The sequence below is a fragment of the Jaculus jaculus genome, chromosome 1 (genome assembly GCF_020740685.1).
Source record: "Jaculus jaculus isolate mJacJac1 chromosome 1, mJacJac1.mat.Y.cur, whole genome shotgun sequence".
NCBI lineage: Eukaryota > Metazoa > Chordata > Mammalia > Rodentia > Dipodidae > Jaculus > Jaculus jaculus.
Genome location: NC_059102.1, coordinates 140,922,297 through 140,945,992, shown reverse-complemented (window position 1 = coordinate 140,945,992; position 23,696 = coordinate 140,922,297). Strand labels below are relative to the sequence as shown.

The 23,696-nt window shown below is 47.4% G+C and overlaps 2 protein-coding genes across 6 annotated transcripts in view; both read left to right on the top strand.

Annotated features, from left to right (window-relative positions):
- The first annotated feature begins 838 nt into the window (after nt 1-838).
- On the top strand, nt 839-6,642 carry Atp6v1g1 (ATPase H+ transporting V1 subunit G1). The gene is made up of 3 exons (XM_004662735.2): nt 839-995; nt 5,166-5,266; nt 5,875-6,642. Exons 1-3 carry the CDS (start codon nt 914-916, stop codon nt 6,046-6,048), a joined length of 357 nt encoding a protein of 118 aa, XP_004662792.1. The 5' UTR covers nt 839-913; the 3' UTR covers nt 6,049-6,642.
- Nucleotides 6,643-13,821: 7,179 nt separating this feature from the next.
- Tmem268 (transmembrane protein 268) overlaps nt 13,822-23,696 on the top strand; it is a 36,907-nt gene continuing 27,032 nt past the window's right edge. The window contains exons 1-4 of one of the 5 annotated variants that reach the window (XM_045142091.1): nt 13,822-13,841; nt 15,549-15,652; nt 18,249-18,422; nt 23,366-23,475. In XM_045142091.1, the coding sequence (XP_044998026.1) occupies nt 18,314-18,422; nt 23,366-23,475 (219 nt within the window). In that variant the 5' untranslated portion in view covers nt 13,822-13,841; nt 15,549-15,652; nt 18,249-18,313. Of the gene's footprint in view, nt 13,842-14,133; nt 14,179-14,351; nt 14,704-15,548; nt 15,653-18,248; nt 18,423-23,365; nt 23,476-23,696 lie in introns of those variants that run through there. The other 4 variants (XM_045142089.1, XM_045142090.1, XM_045142088.1 and 1 more) reach the window with 4 other exon arrangements.

The following is a 23,696-nucleotide window of genomic DNA, read 5'->3' as shown; positions in this document are numbered from 1 at the left end:
AGTCACAGCAAATTAACAGTTGACTTGATCCTGTGTGTGTGTATGTGTGTGAGTTGCTGGGGCTTAACCACAGAGTTTCAGACATGATAGGAAAGCAGTCTATCACTGAGCTCAACCTCACTACTTCTAACCCAGACTTCATCCTCCAAACCCCTCCTTAATCGTGTTTTCTCTTTTTTTTTTTGTTAAAATTATTTTTATTTATGAGATAGAAGAGGTAGAGAGAGAGATAGAGGGAGGGAGGGAGAATGGGCACACCAGGGCCTCCAGCCGCTGCAAATGATGCAAGTGCCACCTGTGCATCTGGCTTACATGGGTCCTGAGCAATTGAGCCTGGGTCCTTTGGCTTTAACAGGCAAGTGACTTAACCACTAAGCTGTTTCTCTAGCGCCCCTTCTTTTCTCTTTTGAGATAGGGTCTCATTATGCAGTCAGTACAGCTTGGCCTTGAACTTGTATTGCTTTTGCCTCAACCTCCTGAGTACTGGATGTGCTAGGATTACAGGCATGCCCCACCATAGGTTTTAAGTTCACGAGAGTTCTAGAAAACAGAGCCTTGTGTAGAGATAAATACCTCTTTTGGCTCTCTTTTTCTGGACCTCAATGTAAGCACACTGAAAAGTGAAAGATCTGGGTAATAACCACGTGGCACATGGATTCTAGCCAGCCAGTGACTGTCCAGCCAGCACAGGCACACGCGCAGGCGCACTCCGCTCCCCCTGGGCCTGCCCCTTGCCATGGGGAGTCACGAGACTTCTCAACGGTCTGCCGAGGCGCCTGCGCAGATCATGTGACATCCAGGGGGCGGGGCGTCGCTGTGCGGCGCAGGCGCAGATGTAGTGAAGGGTCACCTGACCCGACGGGCGGCCGGGCTGCTTTAGGCGGTTGGCTGGGGCCTGGGAATCCCTGCAGCCATGGCGAGTCAGTCGCAGGGCATCCAGCAGCTGCTGCAGGCCGAGAAGCGGGCGGCCGAGAAGGTGTCCGAGGCCCGCAAGCGTGAGTCACGGGCGGGCGGGCGGGCGGGCGGGCGCGAGGCCGGAAAGCCGAGGAGGGCTCACCGAGGCGGCTCCCCGCAGCCCGGAAGCCGGCAGGTGGGGCGGTGGCCGGGAGCGGAGACCGTGGTGATCGATCTCGGGCTGCGGGCCGTGAACCCGCCACCCGCACAGAGCCGCCTTTGCCTCCACCATGCGGAGTCGCCGAGGCTGTAAACCTGAGAATCGTCCTCGTTGAGCCGGTCACTGAGGCTGTGTCCAGTTCCCCCATCTCACCCTCCATCACCTTAGTCCAACGACAGCAGCTGTGCGTTCCTCTGACAGCCTCACGCGTTGATCTCCCACCAAAAAAACCAAAAAAGAAAACAAACAAACAAAAAAACCACGATTTTAAGAGCCGTCGTGCAGTTGTATTTCGTGTCCCAGTGGAGGGAGCAGATAATCGGATGGGGTAATCGTAGGTGAGTGGCAGGCCAATGTTGAGAGATACAAGTTTGCCAAAGAACTTGAATATGTAGATGGGTGTGTAACCTAGACCGAGGAGTGAAAGAAAGCAGTTCTATTCCGGAACCCGCTGTCCCTGAGGCCAGCCATCTGCATGACTGCACCCCTTGCGGCCAGCACGCGTTTACTGTTCACAAAATGGAGCTCCTATTCCTCCGTGGTTGGAGGAAGCCCTTTCGGATGAGTTCTTACCTAAAGTCACTTTAAAGTGTCTGCCAGCTGTATCGAATTGTTTTCCTTCCTCAAGCCATTTATTTCCGCTTCAAGCCCTTGTACACAGTTTCCTATGATTGGAAGAACCTTTCCTCTTTTTTCACCTCTTGCTACCCTAATGCTTAGTCTTCCTTTGGACTTCGATGTCTTCCAGCGATTCTTATGCATTCTCCTCCCCTCAGACAAGGTTGAAAGCCTCTTCCAGTGCTTATTTCTGTCACAGTATTGAAGGGATGTGTTGTTACGTCCCAGTTACTATGTCTGTCTGTCTGTCTATACATACATACATTACACACACACATACACACCTCTGGGAATCAGTCTTTCTCATTTAACTTTAACCATTTTCCCAGCTGATGAGAAAGGCATTGCTACTTTTATTTTGCAGGTGTGAAAAATGAGGCTTAGAGAAATGATTTGACCAGACCGTGGGAAGCATTCTAGTTGTGTTTAGAGGCCTTCTCGCCAATGCAGGGGTGTTTCCCTAGTATAAGACGCTCATGCTACATCCAGGTAGATTTCAAAGGCTGTTGTGGTAGTGGTGGGGGTATTATTTATTCCTAGAAAAAGGTTATTTTGAAAGTGCTGGGGATGGGGAGAAGCCTTATTTTTTCCTGCTCTGGTGACTAGAAGGTTTGTGTTTTTTGTAGATTCCCAGTCATGTCTTGATCCAGAATTTCCAGAATGACTTCTCAGTTTGTTCACTGATGACTCAACAGTCACATAAGTTGTTCAGTGGGGAGAATGTGAGACCATTTGAAGGCAGTGTGGGCACAAATACTTGGACTGTGGTGAGAATAACTGAGTTTTTTTGGAGATAGATGGTCGTGTGTTTAAGCCTAGAAGCCATCAAGTTGGGTACTTTCTCGTGTATATCTTAGATAGCTGTTACTTGCTAACTTTGTTTTATAGGGTTTAGTTTACTGTAAATACATATTTCAGAATAAACGAGAAGTATTCAAGAGCCATAATTTGAAAAATGTATTCCCTTCCTTGATCTGTAATTAAACTTGTCTAGTTCAGAATTAAGAGGAGACCCTGTATGATGTAAAATGTTAGCCAAAATTTCTTGAGAAATCATGACTTCAGACCTTACAATTGAAAATAAAAGTGTTTCATGGTTTATTTCATTGGTGTGAAACACAAACACTGGCTCTCATTTGTAAGGAGAGCAAGATTTGGAAAAACAAAAAAGCCTGTGGGGCTGGATATGGTGGTACATACCTGCATCATCAATATTTGGGAGGCTAAGGCAGGAGGATCCTGAGTTGGTGGCTAATCTGGGTTATACAGTCAGACCCTGTCTTAAAAAAAACCCAAAAGAAGAGAAAAAAGACATGGGGCTGAGGGTGTAATTCATTGACAGAGTGCTCGTCCAGCAGGTGCAGTCCTAGCACTGGGGTATGCAATGCTTATGTGTATGGGGTTTGCTGTTCCAGTATTTTCCGTTTTCAGAAAAGCCTTTTAAAAATGAGCCGAGGAGATAGCTTATTGGGTAAAGCTCACACTTACTGTGCAAATGTAAGGGTTGGGGTTCAGCGCTCCCAACACTCATGGAAATACTGAGTGGATGTGTTGGCCTGCCTATAATCTTATCAGCACTTAAGGAGGTGGAGATGGGATCCCTGGGTCCAGCTTGTTCGCCAGCTGGAATGGCCAAATCAGGGAGCCCTGGGCTCAAGAGAGATCTTGCCTCAGTAAACAAAGTGGAGGGAAGACACTAGAGGTCATCTCTGGCTTCAGAGTTTTCACATACACACTGCATACATACACGTGTAAAAAAAAAAATTGAACTCTCAGGCTGGAGAGATGACTGAGCCATTAAGGCACTTGCCTGCAAAGTGTAATGATCTGGCTTCGATTCCCTAGTATTCACATAAGGCCAGATTTACAAAGGGACACATGCATCTGGAGTTCATTTACAGCATCTGGAGGCCCTGGTACACCCATTCTCTCTGTCTCTGTTCTCTTTCTTTGCTTGCAGATAAATAAAAAGTACTTTAAAAAATTGAACTCACAGACAGGAGAAAGATGGCTTGGCAGTTAAGGCACTTGGCTGTGAAGCCTAAGGACCCAGGTTTGATATTCTAGTATACACTAAGACAGATGCACATGATGGTGCACAAGCCTGGAGTTCGTTTGCAGTGGCTGGAGGCCCTGGTGTGCCCATTCTTTATCTGCCCCTCTCTCCGAGTCTTTCTCTCTCAAATAAATACATAAAAATAAAAATATTTTTAAAAAGTGAGCTCTGAAGATGCTTTGTTGAAAAGCAGAGGTGGTATTGTCTTAAGTGATTAATTCGGGAGTTGGGAACGGTGCTTTATGGAACTGTGTGGTTTCCTGCATACTGTTTGGGCCAAGAATATTGGTTGTAGATTGTTGGTTTGGAAAGATGTTTGGCTTGTAGACATGGCCCATATGGCTGATAGGATAACATGTGAAGGATTAGGGTAAAGGGGTACTGAAGTCAGTGACAGTAAGCCCCAGAATAAACACTGTGGTAAGTGTAGACTTGGAGAAGTGTTTCGGGAGAGACTGGTTATGAACCCTCTCAAGAGAGAGTCTTGCTGTCACAGAGTCTTTATAGGTCCAAAGTTCTGTTCTTAATTAGGGAGTGGAAAATGAATTTCTTTCATTTACGTGGGCGGAGTGGGCTGTGGACAGTTGATACCCACATTTAACAAGCTTAGTTTTAGATGCAAGCTGTCTTTTGCTATGAGTTAAATCCATGGCAAGAGAGATCTAGTTTTCCCTCTTCATTCCCTTTGCTGTCCAAGAATTTGGTGAGCAGAAATATAAGGGAAATACCGTTGGCTGGACTTGTCTGTTTTCATATGGGCTCTGACAACCTGGAAACTTGTTACTGTCTGTTAAACTCTTCTAGGGATCAGAATCCCTGTTTTTCTTCACTTCTCAGCTGCAGTGCTGTCTTGTACTTCATTTAGAACTCTTCAGTCTTCACTTCTTGCTATAGTCCTGAGGTTCAGTTTCCAGTATTACATCATCTGTTTCCTTAGTTATATTTATGTCTCTTGGGAAGCACAGAGCTCCACCTGTCTTCACCACAACTGGGTATTTACTTCTTGGTATAAGGAAAAGTTCCCCAGATGGCTGAGAGCCATCTTATGTTGGTTTTTAACAGTTGAGATTGAAAGAATATTTTTACTACTTCCATAGTGTTTCCATCCTTTTTATGGACTGCTTTTCTTTTTGAGAGTGAGCAGTGCTGGGGATTCCATTGAGGGCTTGATGTGGACATGTGTTCTATCTGTGGGTTCTCTTCTCTGTCTACTTATAGCCTGTGGGAATCAGAAACCTATTTCCTTGTACCTGTGCATAACTCTTGGGACTGTATCTTAATTTTTTTTCTATGTGTTAAGTGTATTAAATTTTACTAAGTATCTACTTTTTTGCTTGTTTTTTACCCACTTCCTGATGTAGTTGTCTTTTAAAACAGGAAAGAATCGAAGGCTGAAGCAGGCCAAAGAAGAAGCCCAGGCTGAGATTGAACAGTACCGACTGCAGAGGGAAAAAGAGTTCAAGGCCAAGGAAGCTGCGGTGGGTTCTTTTTGTTATTATTAATTGCTTGAGTTTCCTGAGCAAATCTGAAAAAATATCCAGCAAAGCTCAAGCGATTCTGGTGCAGTTTTGAAAATATGGTTATTAACTATGTTTCTGTGGTGCTGGGGGTCAAATCCCAGGCTTCCTGGCAAATTCTCTTATCACTGAGCTGTACCTCCTGTCCCCATTCCTAGTTATTGAGTGGCTTGTTGGGTGCACAAGCTGTCTCCTGGGACGTTCACTTTTACTTACTTAGTAATATCACAATCTAGCCTTCATTTATTATTTAGCAGTCTGTTAACCTGCCATGTGCTGGGTACTATGCTAGATGCTTGAGATTAGCTGTGCATGTAGTCTCTGCCGTTATGCAGCCTAGTAGAGCTGCACATGCCTGTGACCCCAGCAGTTGTAGTTTACCTTTGGAGAGCTATGGCTCCCCCATGCTTTTCTCTCCATGCTCTTAAGTACAGGTTACATTACCTAGTACCGATGTGTTGTACTCATTAATGAGCCAGGGCTTCTCCACAAGCCAGCAAGCTGCTTGCTTAATGTTTCAATCAGAGAATTTTCTTGATACTACCTGTGTCCTCATTCCTCCACTCTAGGCACTGGGGTCCCATGGCAGCTGCAGCACTGAGGTGGAGAAGGAGACCCAGGAGAAGATGACCATCCTCCAGACCTACTTCCAGCGGAACAGGAATGAAGTCCTGGATAACCTCTTGGCCTTTGTGTGTGACATCCGGCCAGAAATCCATGAAAACTACCGCATAAATGGATAAGAGAAGAGAAAAGCGCCTATTCCACGGGCTGCCACTGAAGACGCCCTCATGGAGCCTTGCAAAGCTGGAGTCCTTATGAAAGGCATACATTATTGTTCTCCACTGTAGTCCATCCCTCCACTTTTTGTAGAGTAGCAAATCTAGCTCTTTGTACAGACTTAGTACTTATCCAAAGAATTCATCTAGTGTGTCTTAGAAATTTAATGAGTATATGTTGTCTGTTTCCCTGTGTGTTTTTGCTTAGGCAACATGTATCACTGTTGAATTTTTCTTTCTTAGTCTAGTAGGAAAAAAAAAAATCAATTCTTTGAAGAAAGAAAGGGATTAACTTTTCCCTCATACTTTCTTAAAGGTCAGGGGCTTTATCTATGAAAAAGTAGTAAATAGTCAATTGTAACTTGTATGAAGCAGCAGCCAGCCTTAAAGTAATCTATTCCAGCTAAAGGTCAAAGCAGTAATTAGTAATATACTTGTTTGGGCTGCTGCTAATCTATCTTACTCAAAATTGCTAGATAATAGGACTCAAGAACTTGTTACATGTTACTTGGTGTACTGGTAATCATTTAAAAGTAAAGACTTTGTCATGCATTTTCACACTCTGGCTTGTCCTTTTTGATAGTGCAGCGTACTTTGACATATTTTACTTAGATCAACACATGTATCAGTTTGCATACCTAATTAAAAAATGCTTAGCTGTATATTTTACCAGGAAGGAAATTGTTTGGGATTTCACTCTGTTTTTAAAAACAGCAAACACCTAAAGAACTTGTAGCTCTTCTTTTCTCCAGAGCATGTGCCCTTCCTGGTGGACAGTGATTTGCCAGGGTAACTTAACACTGCCTTGTAAAATTGGCTTGTAAGTGAAATGTCTGTGGCCCTCTATAGGCTGAGTCTCTTTGATTGCAAAATAACTTCTGGTGGGTAGAGACAGTTAAAAGAGAGCATCAGGGGCTTTCCTTGATTGTTCTGAAACAGTATGAGAGAAGCAGACAGTAATTTTTAAAAGTTCCATATTTTGTGCCTCAGATGAAACTATCTTAGCCACTTCTGTCTCAAGTTACTGTTCCTGTTCTCTGTTCCTTTTTTCAGAATAGTTGAAGCCTCACAAGGTTTTACTGCCTTAGCTTTTCCATTTCGCCGTGTAAAACACTGCAGGTGTGCCACTTGAGTGGAACTGCTTGTCAGGGCTCGCAGTGGTGTCCAGGTTGAGAAAGCCATGCCATGTTTGAAACCATTGGCCATTCCTTCCTTGGACCACTTCGTTACAGTATGAGATGTTGTGCTTCATGCTTCTCAGTGTTCTCCCAAGGTTTTGTTCCTGCATATCTGATTAGAACACCACCGTTTCCTAGCCTTAAATACCCTTCATATTAAAGAGCAAGTTTATACCTCCAGCCCACCTCTTCTAAGCTAATCAAATTGCTTGTTTGGTATTTTGACTTGGACATGTAGACATCTCTCCTCTAAACTTGTCCCAACACATACCTGCTATCAGTATGATTTCCCAAACAGGTACAGCAGTGCTTGTATTCACACCTGTGTGTTTGGGGAGAGGCAGGTACTATGGAGCACCAGGCAGGCACCCTATCACTGAGGTATATCCTCGGTCCTGTTATTTTTAACATTGCTGTCCCACTTGGTGTGCATATCCTGTATTAATAAGATTGCACAAGCAGCTCTGGTTGACAGTCACAGAAACTGCCAGAGGGAGGTGTGGTCAAGGGTCTGTTGAGACAGCAAATTTGATTGAAAAGCAAAGGATTTAATGACTTGGGAGAGGAATGTAAATGGTTGCAGGAGTGGACGTAAAGTGAATGGGAAGACCATTGTAGAGAAAGAAGAGTCATGGCTGATAGAGCACATGGTTAGAGGAAGTTGACATGTCTAAGTGGGGACAAGACTAGAGTAAGGTGAACAGGTGTGGGAAGAAACACCATGGGAAGGGTCTGGAGGCCATGAAATCCACAAATCACACAGGTAGGAGGATTCCCTCTAAAGTCATGTTCCCAGGCTACTTGAGGATGCATAAGCCCCTCCTAGGCCTGTTGAATCAAACTAGGGTTTCTGGAAAGGTTCTTTGGGGATTAAAGGGGAAAGGGCTTCCTTCAGGAAATTAGCATTTACCAGAGAGGGCAGGTGTGTGGGTGCAGATCCAGAATGAGCGTAACAGTAGTTGTTGGTTTTGCCCCATTCGAGTATAAAAGGAAAGGATGAAATAGCAGGAGAAATGTGATAATGATTTGGAGAAGGGACAGAGTCTGACCTTCATAGGATGGGATAGCATTTCAGTCATTACAGGGCTGTTCAGGAGTATCTCTCCTCTACCCACTAGATGATAGTAGGACCCCTTCAGCGTGACAATCCAAAATGTCACCAGACCTTGTAGATATCTTCTGGGTACCATAATTATCTCCAGATTAGAACAGCTGTTCTTCAGACACCAAGAAAATAATTAAAAATATCCCAAAGCTCTACATATCGTGCCTAGAACATTCTAGGTGCTCAGTGAATGTTTCCTGTTCTTAACTACAACAGAGACCTACTTGCATCACCGCCCAATGGAATTTGTAGTTGTTCTACATGTGGTGAGTGGGTGATTCAGTCTGTTACTTAGTGGTTCCGATGTCTCAGCACACAGTTGCTATCACTCTAGAGGTAGGAAGGTAAAATTGACAAAGCTCCACTTCTGTAAAAGCTCCAGTTCTGTGTGCCTGTGTTCTAGGATGACACATGTCACTACTCTTACCATGGACCCAAACTAGTGGCAAAGAAGACTGAGAAGTAAGGGAGCCATGGAGAGTAAAGAAATGTTTCTACTACAATTTGCAAGTTTTCTACACACCAGCCAGGGCTTTAAAGAACTTTTGCATTTATATGAGCCAGTTTAGTCTTTTTACTGGATTTGAGGCAGTGAGGTTGGAGGCACCCATCTGGAGCATATGTAGTGTCTTGGAACCTTGGTGTTCTTAAGTGCTATGCAGTCTGTGCTGAGCTTCCCAGATGCCTTTTTTAAAAAAAAAAACAAACAAACATTTATTTGACAGAGAATGAGAATGGGTATGTCAGGGCCTCCAGCTGCTGCAAACTCCAGATGCATGAGCCATCTTGTGCATCTGGCTTACATGGGTCCTGGGGAATTGAACCTGTGTCCTTTGGCTTTGCAGGCAAGTACCTTAACTGCTAAGTCATCTCCAGCCCCCTTTTCCTTCCTTCCCTTTCTCCTCTCCTCTCCCTCCCTTCCTTCCTCTTTCTTTTTCTTTCTTTTTTACAGGCAGGGTTAAACTAGCAGAGGCTGACCTGGAATTCACTCTGAAACCCAGGCTGTCCTCAAAACTCAGAGATCCTCCTACTACTGCTGCCTTCCGAGTATGGGATTAAAGGTGTGTGCCACCAAGCCTGGCTACTCCAGCCATCTACCCTTTATATATTGCACCCATGTGACATCCCTTTACTTCCCCTTCTGTCTAAACTATTGCTCCTGGATTCTTCTGGGCCGCTTAGGAGGATGCACTAGTATTGCCTCTCAGAAGCATAGAAGCACCATTCTGCTTGGTGTCATAGCTCAGATCTACTCAAGGTCTCTGATTGAAAAGTGTAGCCATTTACAGTAAAGCATTGTGCAACCTTGTGGGTAATCTTACATAGTTCCCAAATGGCCACTTCCACTTTATGGATTCTGGTAACTGATAGGCCACACATCCAGTCTCTGTAGGTGTCTAGTGAGGAAGGCTCATTCTGTTCTGGGCTCTTTAGAGCCTTTCAGTTATGCATTGTAATATCACCTTCAGAGATGAGAGGCCCAGAGGCTGATACCATGTTCAAGGTCACAGAGCAAGGAAGTGACAGTTTGAGTCAATTCAGGGCAGCCCTGTGTGTATGCTAGCAGAAGACTGCCATGTCTTGCCCACCCTCCATTAAGGCTTGTTTTGCATACCAGTGGGTGGGCCTTGAACCTCTTAACTCAAAGTTTCTGGGTCTGGGAACTTGACTCCTGTTTGGCTTTTTCCATCCAAGGTTGATGGTACCTGAAGTCAGAGCTTTCCGTGGAAAGCCTGCTTTGATGAGTTGCCCTTGTTCTTTTACCCTTTTTGTCCCTGTCCTTCAGGGACAATCTGGCAGATGTCAAGAGTTATGTTTCCCTTATCAGTTCATCTCCCCTCACTTCAGTGGCTCTGAAGTTACTAGGAAAGCTTGGATGCCACCAGGCAGTTGTAGCCTTGCTCTTTTTCTTCCTGTGCCAACAGGCCAGGCACAGTCTTTATTGAAAGATTTGGTCCACTAGAACATTGTGTGAGTATTTATCATTTCTGGCTACTAAAAATTGTCCAATGACGCTGGCGAGGCCATAGGTTACTGTGTGTGGAGAGTGTGGCCTGATGCTAAAGGGTAGGTTTGGCAAGTGAAGGGACAGACAGCCCTACCCCCCTTCTCCTAGCTTGTCTACTTGACAATTACGTAAGAAGGGCAGAGTGGCAGCATTCCAGAACAGATGGCAGTGGCTCCAGATAAGGTCAGGAGAGGAGTTGGGCCATGATTCAGGTGAGGGGGCTGCCTTCTCTTAACTTGTTATAAGGATGAAAAGATGCACCACCAAGCTTTAGTTGAAACCCAATTCCCTTCAACTGTTCTTCCCTCTGTCCAGTTAGACAAGAGCTTTCCATATGTGGCCCCACTCCATTTCTCCTCTTTGTGGTACTTGCTATTGTGGATTGCTGGCTTTCCTGACAGGAACCTTATAGGTTGGTTGGCTTTCTCTCTCTCTCTTCCTTTCTTTTCTCTCTCTCTCTCTCTCTTATTTATTAAGAGAGAGAGGGAGAGAGAATGGGTGCACTAGGGTCTCTAGCCACTGTAAATGAACTACAGACACATGTGCCACCTTGTGAATCTGGTTTATGTGGGTCCTGGGGAGTTCAGCCTGGGTGCTTTGGCTTTGCAGGCAAGTTCCTTAACTTCAACCTTCTGGTCTTGACCCAGTTTTCTTATGAAGAGTGTGTGGTCTGTGTTACCCCCAGCATAGCTCCTGACAAGGACGGCTGTTTGTTGAATGCTGCACTCTCACCTGCTGTCATGTAGTGGAGCTTATCTGGCATGTGAGGTGGGTATCACTGAGCCACTAGCAGTCATACCTGCCGTAAGACACCTGCTCGCAAATAATTTTTCAAATAGTTCACATTTGTGTGGGTGGGTGCACATGTATGTGAGTACATGTACATGTGTGTGGAGGCCAGAAGTCAACATTGGCCCTTCTCAGTCACTCTCCTCCTTTTTTGTGTGTGGCGGGGGTAGGGTCTTGCTCTAGCTCAGGCTGACCTAGAATTTGCTATGTAGTCTTGCTGTCCTCAGACTCACACATTTCATCTTAACTCTACCCCTCAAGTGCTGGGATTAAAGGTCTGTACCCAGTTCTACCTTTGTGTTTGAGACAGGGTTACTGAATGAAAGCTCACTGACTGGGGCTTTACTAGCTAACCAGCCATTGCCTTGGATCATCCTGTCCTCATATCCCCAGTATGGGATTAAGAGTGTACATTGCCATACCAAGCTTTTATGTAGCTGCTTAGGATTTGAACTCAGGTTCTTACATTTGTGTGACAAGCACTTTACCCACTGAGCTATCTCCCCAGTCCTAGTTCACATTGATTAACATCAGTGACAAAGTGCTTATGTGCATAGTGTCTTTTACCATCTCTGCAATAGTATTACTACTGTTCTATAAAGTGGGAGACAGGCTCAGAGACATCAGATTCAAAGACAGCAAAGGCTGGATTTGAATTTGCTCAATTTTTCAGCCTAAATTGCTGTGTGATTCAGTTCAGTTTGTTCAGGCCATGCCTATGTTTCAGGCTCTGTTTCTAAAGTTGAGGCTGTCGGTGAGTGTAAGTGGTAGATCATTTCCAAGATTCAAGATCTCATTTTTGTTCTTTGCCTTTTCACTTACTCTCCAGTGGTTCTGAGGTTCCTGCCTCTACCATCTGTTGCAACACTGAAGTTCTGTCAGGCTGCAAAGAAGTTCTCTTACTTCAGGTGGTGCCAAATGTGTTGGCAGCTGGCCCTCAGACTTGGGTCTGTAACCCTTACAAACATGGCAAGACAGATGGAGCAGCAGCAAGTAAGGGTGGCCTTGGCTGGGGTTGGTGGTTGGATGGTTTTTCCTATGGCTAAAGCCCTCCCTGTCTGTTTAGTTGCAACAGATGTATTTAACCAGTCAATGCCAAGGGTAGGGTACTGGGCAGCTGAGCATGGGACAAAATGACTATATGCCCCAACAGGTTGTCCTCTGGGGTTGGAGAACTGGACAATGACCGTGGTAGTGTGACAAGTATGGATATGGGTTAAATAAAGGTACCAGTAAGGGCCAGACACAGTGGCATATGGCTTTCATCTCAGCACTCAAAAGGCAGTGGTAGGAGGATTGCTGTGAGTTCGAGGCCAGCCTGAGACTACATAATGAATTCCAGGACAATAGCCTGGGTTAGTGTGAGACCCTGCTTCGAAAAACCAAAAAAAAAAAAAAAAAAAAAAAAAGGCTAGGGGTGAGGTGCAGCTTGCAGCTTGATGTCACCCCAGACACCAGAGAGAGGCCATTAAACAGTCACTACTTGTCAGCTTTCCAATGGACTCAGTTAGATTTGCTCACTTTTCACTGTATCTTATTGCTCCTTTGCCCCCCTGGTGTAGTGCCAGGATTGGCCATGGGCAGACACACGGTGCCTTGCTGTCAAGGGTGCTCCTCACTTTCCTGTGCTTTCTACAAAGCTCTCACTCTTGTTCTTGCAATATCCCACCTTAGCAGGTATTACTTTTCCCCTTTTCCTACCCTAGAGGATGGAAATCCAGCGAGCCATCATATCTCAGAGGCCACTGTACATGCATCCTAGTGGGCCAGCTCCCAGGGAGCCCACCTTGTGTGTTTTCTGGTCCAGTGTGTCAACATTGTGCTTGAGTTTGCTGTAAGCAGGAGTGGGAACCATTTAGGCACCCATTAAGGTGGAGGGTCCAGGCAAGGAAGGGCCCCTTCTACAATATACAGTTTATGAATGTCCTAAAAGGAAATGAAGCAGAGCACTGTGTTCTGCAGGAGCCAAATACCCAGGTATTTGTTGGAGGAACTAGAACAACTCACTAGAATAGAATTGGCACTTTTTTTTGTATAAACACAGGTGTACACACATGTGCTCTAAGGAAAAAAATTCATGAGGTTAGCAGGTGGTGTATGTAGTACACTCCTGTAATGCCAGCAGTTGGGAAGTTGAGACAGGAAGGTTGTGGGCCAGCCTCGGGTACTCAGCAAGCTGCAGGCCAGATAGCAGGACCCCTAAAACTAAAACCGGCGAAGGGAGACCAGGAGAAAAGGCCGTACTTTCCATCATGGTGTCATGTGCATGGCAATGGAGTACAGCATCTTGTACTTTCGAATACCTCACAGATTATCCAGTTGATCTTCATACGACCCTATAGCATGGTTATAATTTATGGTTTTTAAAGAAAAGAAAGACCAAGCACCTGGGAGGCAGAGGTAGGAGGATCACCGTGAGTTCGAGGCCACCCTGAGACTACACAGCGAATTCCAGGTCAGCCTGGGCTAGTGAGACCCTACCTCGAAAAACAAAAACAAAACAAAGCAAGACCAAGTTAAAATAATCCACCGAACATGATGTAAGCGCAGAGACCCGGAGCCCAGCTCGTCCGACCCCCAAGCCAGGGATCTCAACACAGCGCCTCGCCTCCGCTTTTCATTGAAACCCAGACCGCCCCAGGGACAGCCTCGCCCGCCCAGCGTCCCGTGATTACAGGTCGCCGGGGACGGGGGCCTCACCGCTCCTCCGCTCCCTCCCCGCGGGAACCGCCGGGCCCGGAGCCCCTGCGCGTGGCCGAGCCTCCCGGAAGCCCCGCGGGAGCCCGGCTCGGCTCCGTTCGGCTCGGCTCGGCTGGGCCGCGGCCGGGGTGGCGGGGGAGCGCTCCAGTCAGGCCCGCGGCGGGCCCGGAGGGAGGGCGGTCCTTCCCGGCGGGGCGGCGGGGCGGCGGGGCGGGGGTGGGCGGCGCCGCGCGCGGGAGGCGGGCGGGCGGGCGGGCGGGCGGCCCGGCGCGGAGGGGCTCGGCGGCCCCGACCTTCCGCGGCCCCGGGCGGCGGTGAGTGTGCGCGGGCCGTGCGCGCGCCCGCCCGCGGTCGGCGCGGTGTGGGCTGGGCCGCGGGCCGCTGCTCGGGGTTCCGGGGGCCGCGGTCCCGGCGTGGGGTGGCGGGGGGCGCTGCCGGGGCGGGGCGGGAGGCTCCCGCGGAGGAAGAAGGGGCTCCCCTCGCCCGGGTGAGAGGAGAGGGCGGAGGCCGGGCGACCGCTGCCCCGGGCTCGGGCCAGGTGCGGGGTAGATCCGGGGCCCCGGGAGCCCGCTTTCGTTTCTGGCTTCCTCGGGGCCACGCTCCTTGGTCCCGGATCGTTCACGTCCTCCTCTGGGGCTTTCGTGTCCACGTCCGTGAAATGCGGAGCTGGGGCTCCCTGGCTCTCCAGGCTGGTCCACTCCAAACTTCTGGGACTCCAAACCTCCTCTGGTCTCTTGCTGGACTTCCAGTGTAACTGGCCGAGCGGCCCCTGAAGGAGAAAAGTTGCTCGCCTGGTCCGTGAGGGGCATCCCCGGAAGGCAGGCCGGCAGAGGTGGTAGGTGAGCCACTGCCTCAGACTCGGAGGTGGAGACCCCAGTGGGGTTGACCCTGGGCGCAGTTCGACTGGACGGTCTGTCCCAACGTGGAGCAGGCGTGGAGCAGGAGGCTCTGTGCTCCTCCCTTCCCTCTGTCTGTGTGCCGCCCCCCTGGAATTTGGGCTGTCCCCCTGCGAAGCCCAAGACTGGATCAGGGCTGTAAAGGGATGGCTTCCTGTCGGTGTCTTTCCTTAGGGTCCCACCTGCACCCCATCTGTCCACTGTAGCCTCTTGGCATAAGAGACGAGGGGAGCACAGGAATTGCCCAATGGGCCTGACCTGGCCTCTGATGTGGACCTGTTTCTCCTTGGCACCACTCACCTAGGCTTTGGCCAAGGTTTCCCCACAGGCCAAGGAGCCCTTCCCCAAGCCCAGTGTACTGCCTGGTCTGGTCATTTTCTCTCTCTCTCTCTCTTTCTTTCTTTTTTTTTTTTGGTTTTTCGAGGTAGGGTCTCAGTCTAGCCCAGGCTGACCTGGAATTCACTATGGAGTCTCAGGGTGGCCTCGAACTCACGGCAATCCTACCTCTGCCTCCCGAGTGCTGGGATTAAAGGCGTGCGCTACCACGCCCGGCTAATTTTCTGTTAGGCACTTCTCTCTCTGAGTGTGTCTCTCCCAATATATGGTGATCCCTGCTGGGCGGACTGGGCAGCCACCTCAGATTTCTTCTCTGGTGTTATAGTCATAGAAGGTTCTAGGGAATGTCTGTGAAGTAAGATGATGACCAGTCTGATCCCAGTGAACTTCCTATGAAAATGAAACCTCCGGATAATCCAAAGTTACACTTTTTATCCCCACTTCTCTTCCAGGAAATGGAGGCAGACAGTAGTTCAATAAATTTACTCAAGGTCACCTAAGTGGGAAGCTGTACGCCTGGGCAGGTTACTTCATCCATCAAGAATAACAGCCTCAGGTGAGTGACTGAAGTCTGTTGAGTGGGTCTCTGTGGGCAGCTGAGGGGACCAATGTGGGTGCTGTGATTTCTGCCCCCAAACAATGCCTCATTGTGGGATTTTGCAACCACGGAACCTTCCACTGCAAGCTACAGGGAACCCTCAGCCTGTGTGTGGTCCCCCAGGCCTATTTGACTTTTTAGCACAGTGTCTCTGGCTGCACATCTCTAACTGTGACCCCTCAGTTCTCCCCCTGGAGCATAGGGTGTGAGGATTGTGTCTACTTCATGGCCTAGAGTTGGGCAGATGGAGCAGAGAAGGGGGTCGTCAGTGAGGGTACATCCCTATGGCTATGTTTTTTACTTTTACACCTCTTGTGAGCACAAGGTAAGAAAGAAGGAAAGTGTGGTAAGATTGAGTGTGCTGCCATGGGCCAGCCTTGGTCTGAGTAGGGAGGAGGTGCTACCCCCTCATGGGATCATGGCAGGCTGACTGGAATATGTTCCTAGGCTGTACCTGGAAAACGCAGGCTCTTCCAATCTACTCTTTTCACAGATGGTTTTAGGAATGTGCTCCGTGCAGCCTGATCAGGATGCAGAGGACTGAGTGCATGGGAACCATGGGCTTGGACTCCAGAGCCACATGCTAGTACCTTTCTCTGGCTCCTCACTTGACTTTGGTCAGGGCGTGTCACACCTGTGACCCTGTTTTCTCACCGATAGACTAGGAAAACCATGTCAAGGAAAGAGACCTGGGGTTTTTAGGCAGAGTTCGAAATGTCATTATTGCATCTGCTGTTATGTCCGCATAGCGGTTGAGTGAGACAGGCCTGCCTACCTCCATTTGCCAGCTGTACACAGAGAAGTTCATCCTGGGGTCTTGGGTGGTGAATTTCACAGAGCGCATGAATAGCTGAGCAGGGATTCAAGCCCAGGCTTTCCCACTCCAAAGCCCCCAGTCTTTTCATAACATTTTGCTGCTTTCTGTAGGTCCTGGTGCAGGGCAGCTGTGTTAACAGCCCATCTTTTATATATTCTTTGTTGAGAGAAGAGAATCCCAAGGGGTCCTTCTGAGGCCACCTTCAGGCACATGAAACACTGGTTGCTCAGGGCCCCCGCTTAGAGAACCTCCCTCCATTTGGTTGATGCTGTGTTCCCATCATCTTGAGTCTTCACTTAAACAATTGTCCCCACATTTTCATGTTTGTATGTTACACAGCTGGTCCTGTCTAAAACATGAAGAGGCACAGAAAGCCTTGAGGATATGGGGGTCAGTTTCCCCTTTGTAGAGGTCCTGATGAGTGGCAGTAGACCCCATAGCCAGCTTGGGATCAAATAGATATATGTCAGCCAGATACTTAATGTCTTCCCCAGTGTCCCTTTCTGTGGTAGCAAATGAAGGTTGTAGAGGACTGTCCACCCAAACACTTAGCAGGGCTGGGGTATTGTCCTTAGGGACTCAGGCATGATTTTTCTTGGTTAGGAGCAATTCTCACATTCCGGTGGACACATGATAGTTGTGAAGTACCAGTGTCAGAACAGGTAGCCCGGAGAAACCAGTTCTTCCCCCCATCACCCAAGGAGTATCCCTTCTTTTGCTGATGAAAATGGGTAAGGGTAGTGCTCATCCTCTTGGTGACCTGGCTCTGGAGGCTTTGGAGGTATCTCCAAGGAATTTTAGAGCTAAAGACTTTCCTTACCATTTTTTCTTTTTTCTCTTTTTGGATACATATTAAACTGCCAATGTTTCTGTGTTGGCTTTTGCCACCTGGCAGCTCAAAAGATGAAATTCTTCTTTTGGCAATAAGAACATTCTCTTGAGATAGGACTCAAGATAGGCAATAAGAACATCTCTCTTGAGATAGGACTTCACTGTGTAGCCAGGCTGCCCTTGAACTTTCTATTCTCCTGCCTCTGCCTTCTGAGTGCTGTGACTATCAGCATATGCCACCAAGCCAGGTTAAGAGTGACTTTATAAAGAACTAATAATATTCATGGAGTGTGACCTCTGTCCTTCATGTTGCTGATTCCTTCCAGATGCCCTATGAGGGAAGGTCCTTGGATTTGTTCTGAACCTTTGAGGTTCAACCATGTGTCCAGGTTTGTATAATTATGAGATGGTGGACAGGAAGTGTCTCACCCAGTTTGCTTGAGCCTGAAGTTTATATTCCTTAACTTGAATCTCTGCTCTCTTTTGAGTATATCCTGACTGGATATTTTGAAGTTGTCCATGTTTTTATTTGTTTGCAATCTGTATTTCCTATTCCTCAATTTTTAGTGTCATGCAACATCTAGTGGGAAGCTGTGTTTAAACAGGGTTCCCCGTAATGAGTATTTCTGCCTCATGCCTGAGTACCTATAGCATTCTTAGAAAGGAATGAGTGGGGCCTGGCATGGTTAAGCAGGAGAACACTCAAGGCTTAGAAGGAGAGTTTTCTGCTGAGTTTTGGGAAGGATTTAGTTCCTCTGTCTCCCTCTGAGAAATTTCCTCAGCATGATCAGAAAGACCAAAGTCAGCAGAAAGACTCCTGGTGGCTCTCTGTGGCCTCCAGGCTTCGGCCCCAGAGACTGCCAGCACATCCAGGCCTGAAGTTCCTTCTTGTGCTCTTTCTTGAAGGCATGTGAAGAGGAGTGGCTACTTGAGTTATACTGCCAGGAAGTAGAGGTGGCTGGCTTTCTGCTATGGCCTCTGAGCCTCAGATGGATGCTGGTGGGGTGGCTGGCCCACTGCCCATCTCCTCCCCAGGCTGGAGCACCCTGCCTCAGGCGACCCCTCCTGGCTGGAGGCAAGGTAAGGCAATAACCTGCATCTCCTGCTGTTTCTGAGTCCCATGCTTCATGGACATGCTTGCCTGGGAGCAGGGGAGGAGTACGGAGCGTATTCTAGATAAGGTGGGAGACTTTGGAATACAGTTCTAGACTGCTTTCTCACCATCACCACCCCTTGCCATCACTGCTTGACCACGGCTTTTCACCTAATCTCTTCTCCTTCCTTCATTTGTCCTTCCTCTACTTGGCAGCCAGTGTGACTTTTTTTTTTTTTTTTTAGGTAGGGTTTCATTGTAGTCCAGGCTGATTTGGAATTCATTTGTTGTCCTAGGCTGGCTTCAAACTCACAGTGATTCTCCTACCTTAGTCTCCTGAGTGTGAGATTAAAGGTGTGCACCATCACGCCTGGCGGTGTGACTTCTTCCCATTCACACCCTGCCATACTGCTTTGTGCTTCAGTGTCCCCCAGTGGGCTTGGCCTGAAGAGCTGTTGTTCACCAGGCTAGCCTTAATCGCTGCTTGTTCCTGTCCTTTGCCTGCTGGTCTTTGTCTCTGCCTGCTTTTCCCTGCTTCGCTTCCAGTCACCCTTCAGAACGGTGTTCCAGTGTCCCTTCCATGATCCATCTTCCCGTGGCTCAGCCAGAGTTGGGAGTCTGATGGATTTCAGTTCCTCCTTCCTGCACTTGTCCTAGTCTATAACCATGAGCTGCTTTATAAATGCTGAGTGCCCAGCCTCCCCTCTAGAACGTGAGCTCTGAGGTGTCTTACCTCTCTGGGTCTGCAGAGCCTGCATGTGGTCTGGGCCACAGGAGATGATCATGTGGCCAAGTATTCTGCTGATGGGATGGACGGACCTGTGGCTGAGTGCAGTGGGCAAACCCAGCACTCTGAATTATGGGCAATGCACAGCTCACATGGAGGGTTTGAACTTAACTGCTCAAAGACAGGGTTGATGTTTTTATTTATTTATTTATTTATTTTTTTGTTGTTGTTGTTTGTTTTGTTTTTATGAGGTAGGGTCTTACTCTAGCTCAGGCTGACCTGGAATTCACTCTGTAGTCTCAGGGTGGCCTCGAACTCATGGTGATCTTCCTACTTCTGTCTTCCCAGTGCTGGGAATAAAGGCATTCGTTACCACGCCCAGCTGGGTTTTGTTTTTTTAAATTGCTATGTTATTAAGGAAACAATTTATGTACCTGTTCATGAAGCTGTAGAATGGCATGGGATAAATAATTCCTGTAGGACTTTAAAGACATTGCTCTGCTGATTTCTGGCAAGCCAGCTCTTGTTCTTTGTAGGAAATTGCTCTGTCCTGCTAATAGAAATGTGCTGCTTCTAACTCATTTGTTTCCCCCCACATCTCTCTCCCTCCCTTCCTCTCTCTTCTCTCTCTCTCTGTCTTTTCTTTGGCAGCTTTTCTTAGCCTAGGTGTAAAAACAAGTATTTCTAAGAGGAGGACTTGCTTGTCACACATTAAGGAACAGATGATAGATAGCACTGCCAAGAACCCGGGAGCTCTGGGTTGGAAAGGCAAACAGACACAGCGACAAGGTCTTTGCCTTGCTCCTGAACACACTGAGCCTAGGCCCAGCTAGGAGAATGCTGGTGTCCAGCTCTGTGCTGTAGAGGAGTGCCAGTGGAAACCCCAGCTGCCTTTTGGGTACTATCACCTCTCTTTGTTTCTCTTTCTCATTTATTTCTCCCTGTCAACTGGACAAGTGTCTTGGCTTTTCAAAGGCTTAGGTTCTGTTTTTCACCTGTGAGGGTTCTTGGAGGTCAATGAATTTGTGACTGAAGCCTCAGCCCAGGCCTGGGGCATAGGAAGGGCTCCATAGCCCAAACCAGGTCTTATAAGCTGCCTTCATTTTCTTTCTGTCTCTTTTTTGTCATTTGCATATGCTTTGGTTTAATTTTGTAATTTTACCTTTTATTTATTTTTTAAATTTTTATTTATTTGAGAGAAAGAGGGACACACACACACACACACACACACACAAATGGTCATGCTGGGGCCTCCAGCTGCTGCAAACGAACTCTAGACGTATGCACCCCCTTATCCATCTGGCTTATGTGAGTCCTGGGGAATCGAATCTGGGTTCTTTGGCTTTGCAGACAAGCACCTTAATTGCTAAGCCATCTCTTCAGCCTATTACATTTTATTTTCACATCAATCAGACAATCAGTCATTTAATTTTTTTAAAACAAGTTCTCCCCCTGTATTCCATAGTGGCCTGGAACTTGCAGTAGTCTCCTGTCTTAGCCTCCCCATTTCTGAGATTGCAGGCATGAGCCACCACACCCAGCTTTACCTTTCATTTTTATGAAGCTAGTTGAGATTCTTTCTGAAGCAAGGTGTGGGCATGGTAAACAGATATACCCTTGTGGTCACATTGGAACTTTTATGTTTTCACAAGCTTGCTTTTAAATTACACAACAGTGGGATCCAGTAATTCAGTACATATTTTCTGTCAAGCATGCCAGGGTGCCATCAGAAAGGTTTGTGAAGTCCTCTGTGGTGGCTGTGTCCACCCTCCAGGTGAGGAAATAGGCCAGGGGCTTTAGTTGTTCCTATGAAGTTTACTGTGTTAACTGAGTTGTAGTTTGAATCCCAAATGATCTATCTTGTGTTTTCCCTGTATCCCTCACTCCTTTCAGAAAGAGAAGAGAGGGTAATATAGAAAATTCTTTTGGACAGGACTTAGAATTTGGAATTTGATGGATTTCTTAAGATTGTAAGTGATCATCTCCTTCTTACACCTGGTGTATAATAAAATAATCATGTCAGCTTAAGAGTTAGAGTCTTATACTAAGTCATTTGGGGGGATTATTTTATAGCTTTATTTTTTAACATATTTTTATTTGTACTTATTTATTTGAGAGAGAGTGGCGATGGGGGAGAATGAATGCACCAGGGCCTCTAGCCACTGCAAACAAACACCAGATGCATGTGCCACCATGTGCATCTAGGTTATATGGGTACAGGGGAATTAACCTGGGACCTTAGACTTTGCAGGCCAAGTGCCTTAACTGCTAAGGTATCTCTGTAGCCCCTATAATGTATTTTGATCAGAGTTCCTTCCCATTACTCTCTCTTGTCTCTCCTCCCCATACTCCTTCCACTGAACCCCTTCCTGTCTTCATTTAGTTCCTCTCTATTTCCATGCCTTTCTTTTTCTTTTTAAAATACTTATTTATTTGCAAAAGAGGGGAAGGAGGAGAGGTAGAGAGAGAGAAAGAGGAAGAGAGAGAGAATGAGATTGAATATGGATGTACCAGGGCTTCTTGCCACTGCTCACAGACTCCAAACACAGACACCACTTTGTGTATCTGTCTTTAGGTGGGTAGTGATGAATTGATCTTGGACGATGAGGCCTTGCAAACAGGAGCCTTAATCACTGAGCAATCTCTTCAGCTTACCTTTCATCTTTTTTCTCTTTTAGGTAGGGTCTCACTCTAGCCCAGGCTGATGTGGATCTTACTATATAGCTCTAGGCTGGCCTGGAACTCATAGTGAGTGTCCTACCTCAGACTTCCAAGTGTTGGGATTAAAGGCATGTGCTACCACATCCAGCTTAAAAGTTTTTTTTTTATTCTTAATTTATGTATTTGCAAGCAGAGGGAGGAGGAGAAAGAGAGAGAGAGAGAGAGAGAGAGAGCGAGCTAGGAGAGAAAGAGAGAATGGGTGCACCAGGGCCTCCAGCTACTGCATATGAACTTCAGAGGCATGTAGCACTTTGTGCATCTAGTTTTATGTGAGTACTGGGGAATCAAATCCAGGTCATTAGGCTTTATAGGCAAGCACCTTGGACCACTGAGCGAGTTCTCCAGCCCTTAGGCTTCATAGGCAAGTGCTTACCTGGGCTTTGGGGATCAAGCTCAGGTCCTCATGCTCACAAAGCAGGCATTGTACCAACTGAGATATCTTCCCAATCCTCATTAATTCATTTATATATCATACGTGAATGCTATGTACTAAGCCAGCTCAGAGGATCTGGTAATGGCAATTTGTACTGGGTGGAAGGAAGATAGACCTCAATGGAGTGACATTGCAGTTGCACATACGTGTGTCCATCTTAATGTTAAGTAGGTGGTCATGGGGCAAGGTTAGTATTTGGAATGTGAGGGAGGTCCCCTGGGGAAGGGGTCCATGTGCTGGGATGCAAGGGATGTGGGACATTTAACATTGTGGCAAACCTCAGTGGGACCCTCCTGCTGGATGCTGGTCTCCCTGAGCTGACGTCTGTGCTCCTGTCTGGGGGCTCCAGAGGAGGCTCTGGGTCCTTTGTTTCTCAGCTGCTGGAGGCCACCCACAATCGTTAGTTTGTGGCTCCTTCCTCCATGGTCGAGGCCAGCGACTGTATTTCTTCGTGCCCTGTTTCTCCAGACATGTGTCTCTGATCACTTTTCCTCCACTTTTAAGGTCCTTTGTGGTTCTGTCTGAGCCCCTCCCTCATAATGCTGATTGCTGTCCCTGTGTAAGGTCAGCTGCCCTTCACTCTGTGTTCAGCCCTCATTCCCTTTGTTCTGGCAGGAAGCGTAGTCATGGGTATGGGGTGTAGACATTGGAGGGTTGTCCACCACCACCAGTTACATCTTAGATTCAGACACTTCTAGAGATTGTATTATTCAGTTGGGCTTCCTTTTCAGGGCTACTGAGGCTGATCCCTTAGTTGCGGAGTGTCTGCCTGAGTGCCCTGTGTTGGGGAACTCACTACCACTCATTCTTACTGGGGCAACTTTCAGTCTTGGGAATTTCTTCTTTGTACCCCAGGAGACTGGCTCCTCACCATGGTTACAGTTCTGCCTCCTGGGGGCTTCCTCATCAAGGCAAGACCTTACGGATTTAGGATATCCCCCACTTCCTACCTTGTCATGAGAAAGATCACTTAGGGTGAGGTGCCTTCAGTTCTGGGCCCCATCTACAGGGCTCTCACTCAGCTGACTAAAGCTCTGGTCTCTTTGCAGAGATGCACAATGGCCAAGTCCTCACAGTCCTCCGGATTGACAATACCTGTGCACCCATGTCCTTCGATCTTGGAGCTGCAGAGGAGCAACTACAGACCTGGGGCATTCAGGTGAGTGCTGTCTGTATTGGGCCCCTGCTAGTCTTCCCTCTGTCCATCCAGCCACCTGTCTACCTGTTCATCTACTCACAAACATCTTCTAAAATTTCCCTGTGCTGACTGTGGTTGGGTATGTGAGGAAGATGTATTAGATGTGTCCCATCTTCCTGGTTAGTTCACTCAGTGCAGGTGTGTTTGTGTATTTGGGGTGCCCAGCCCTAAGCTCCCAGTGG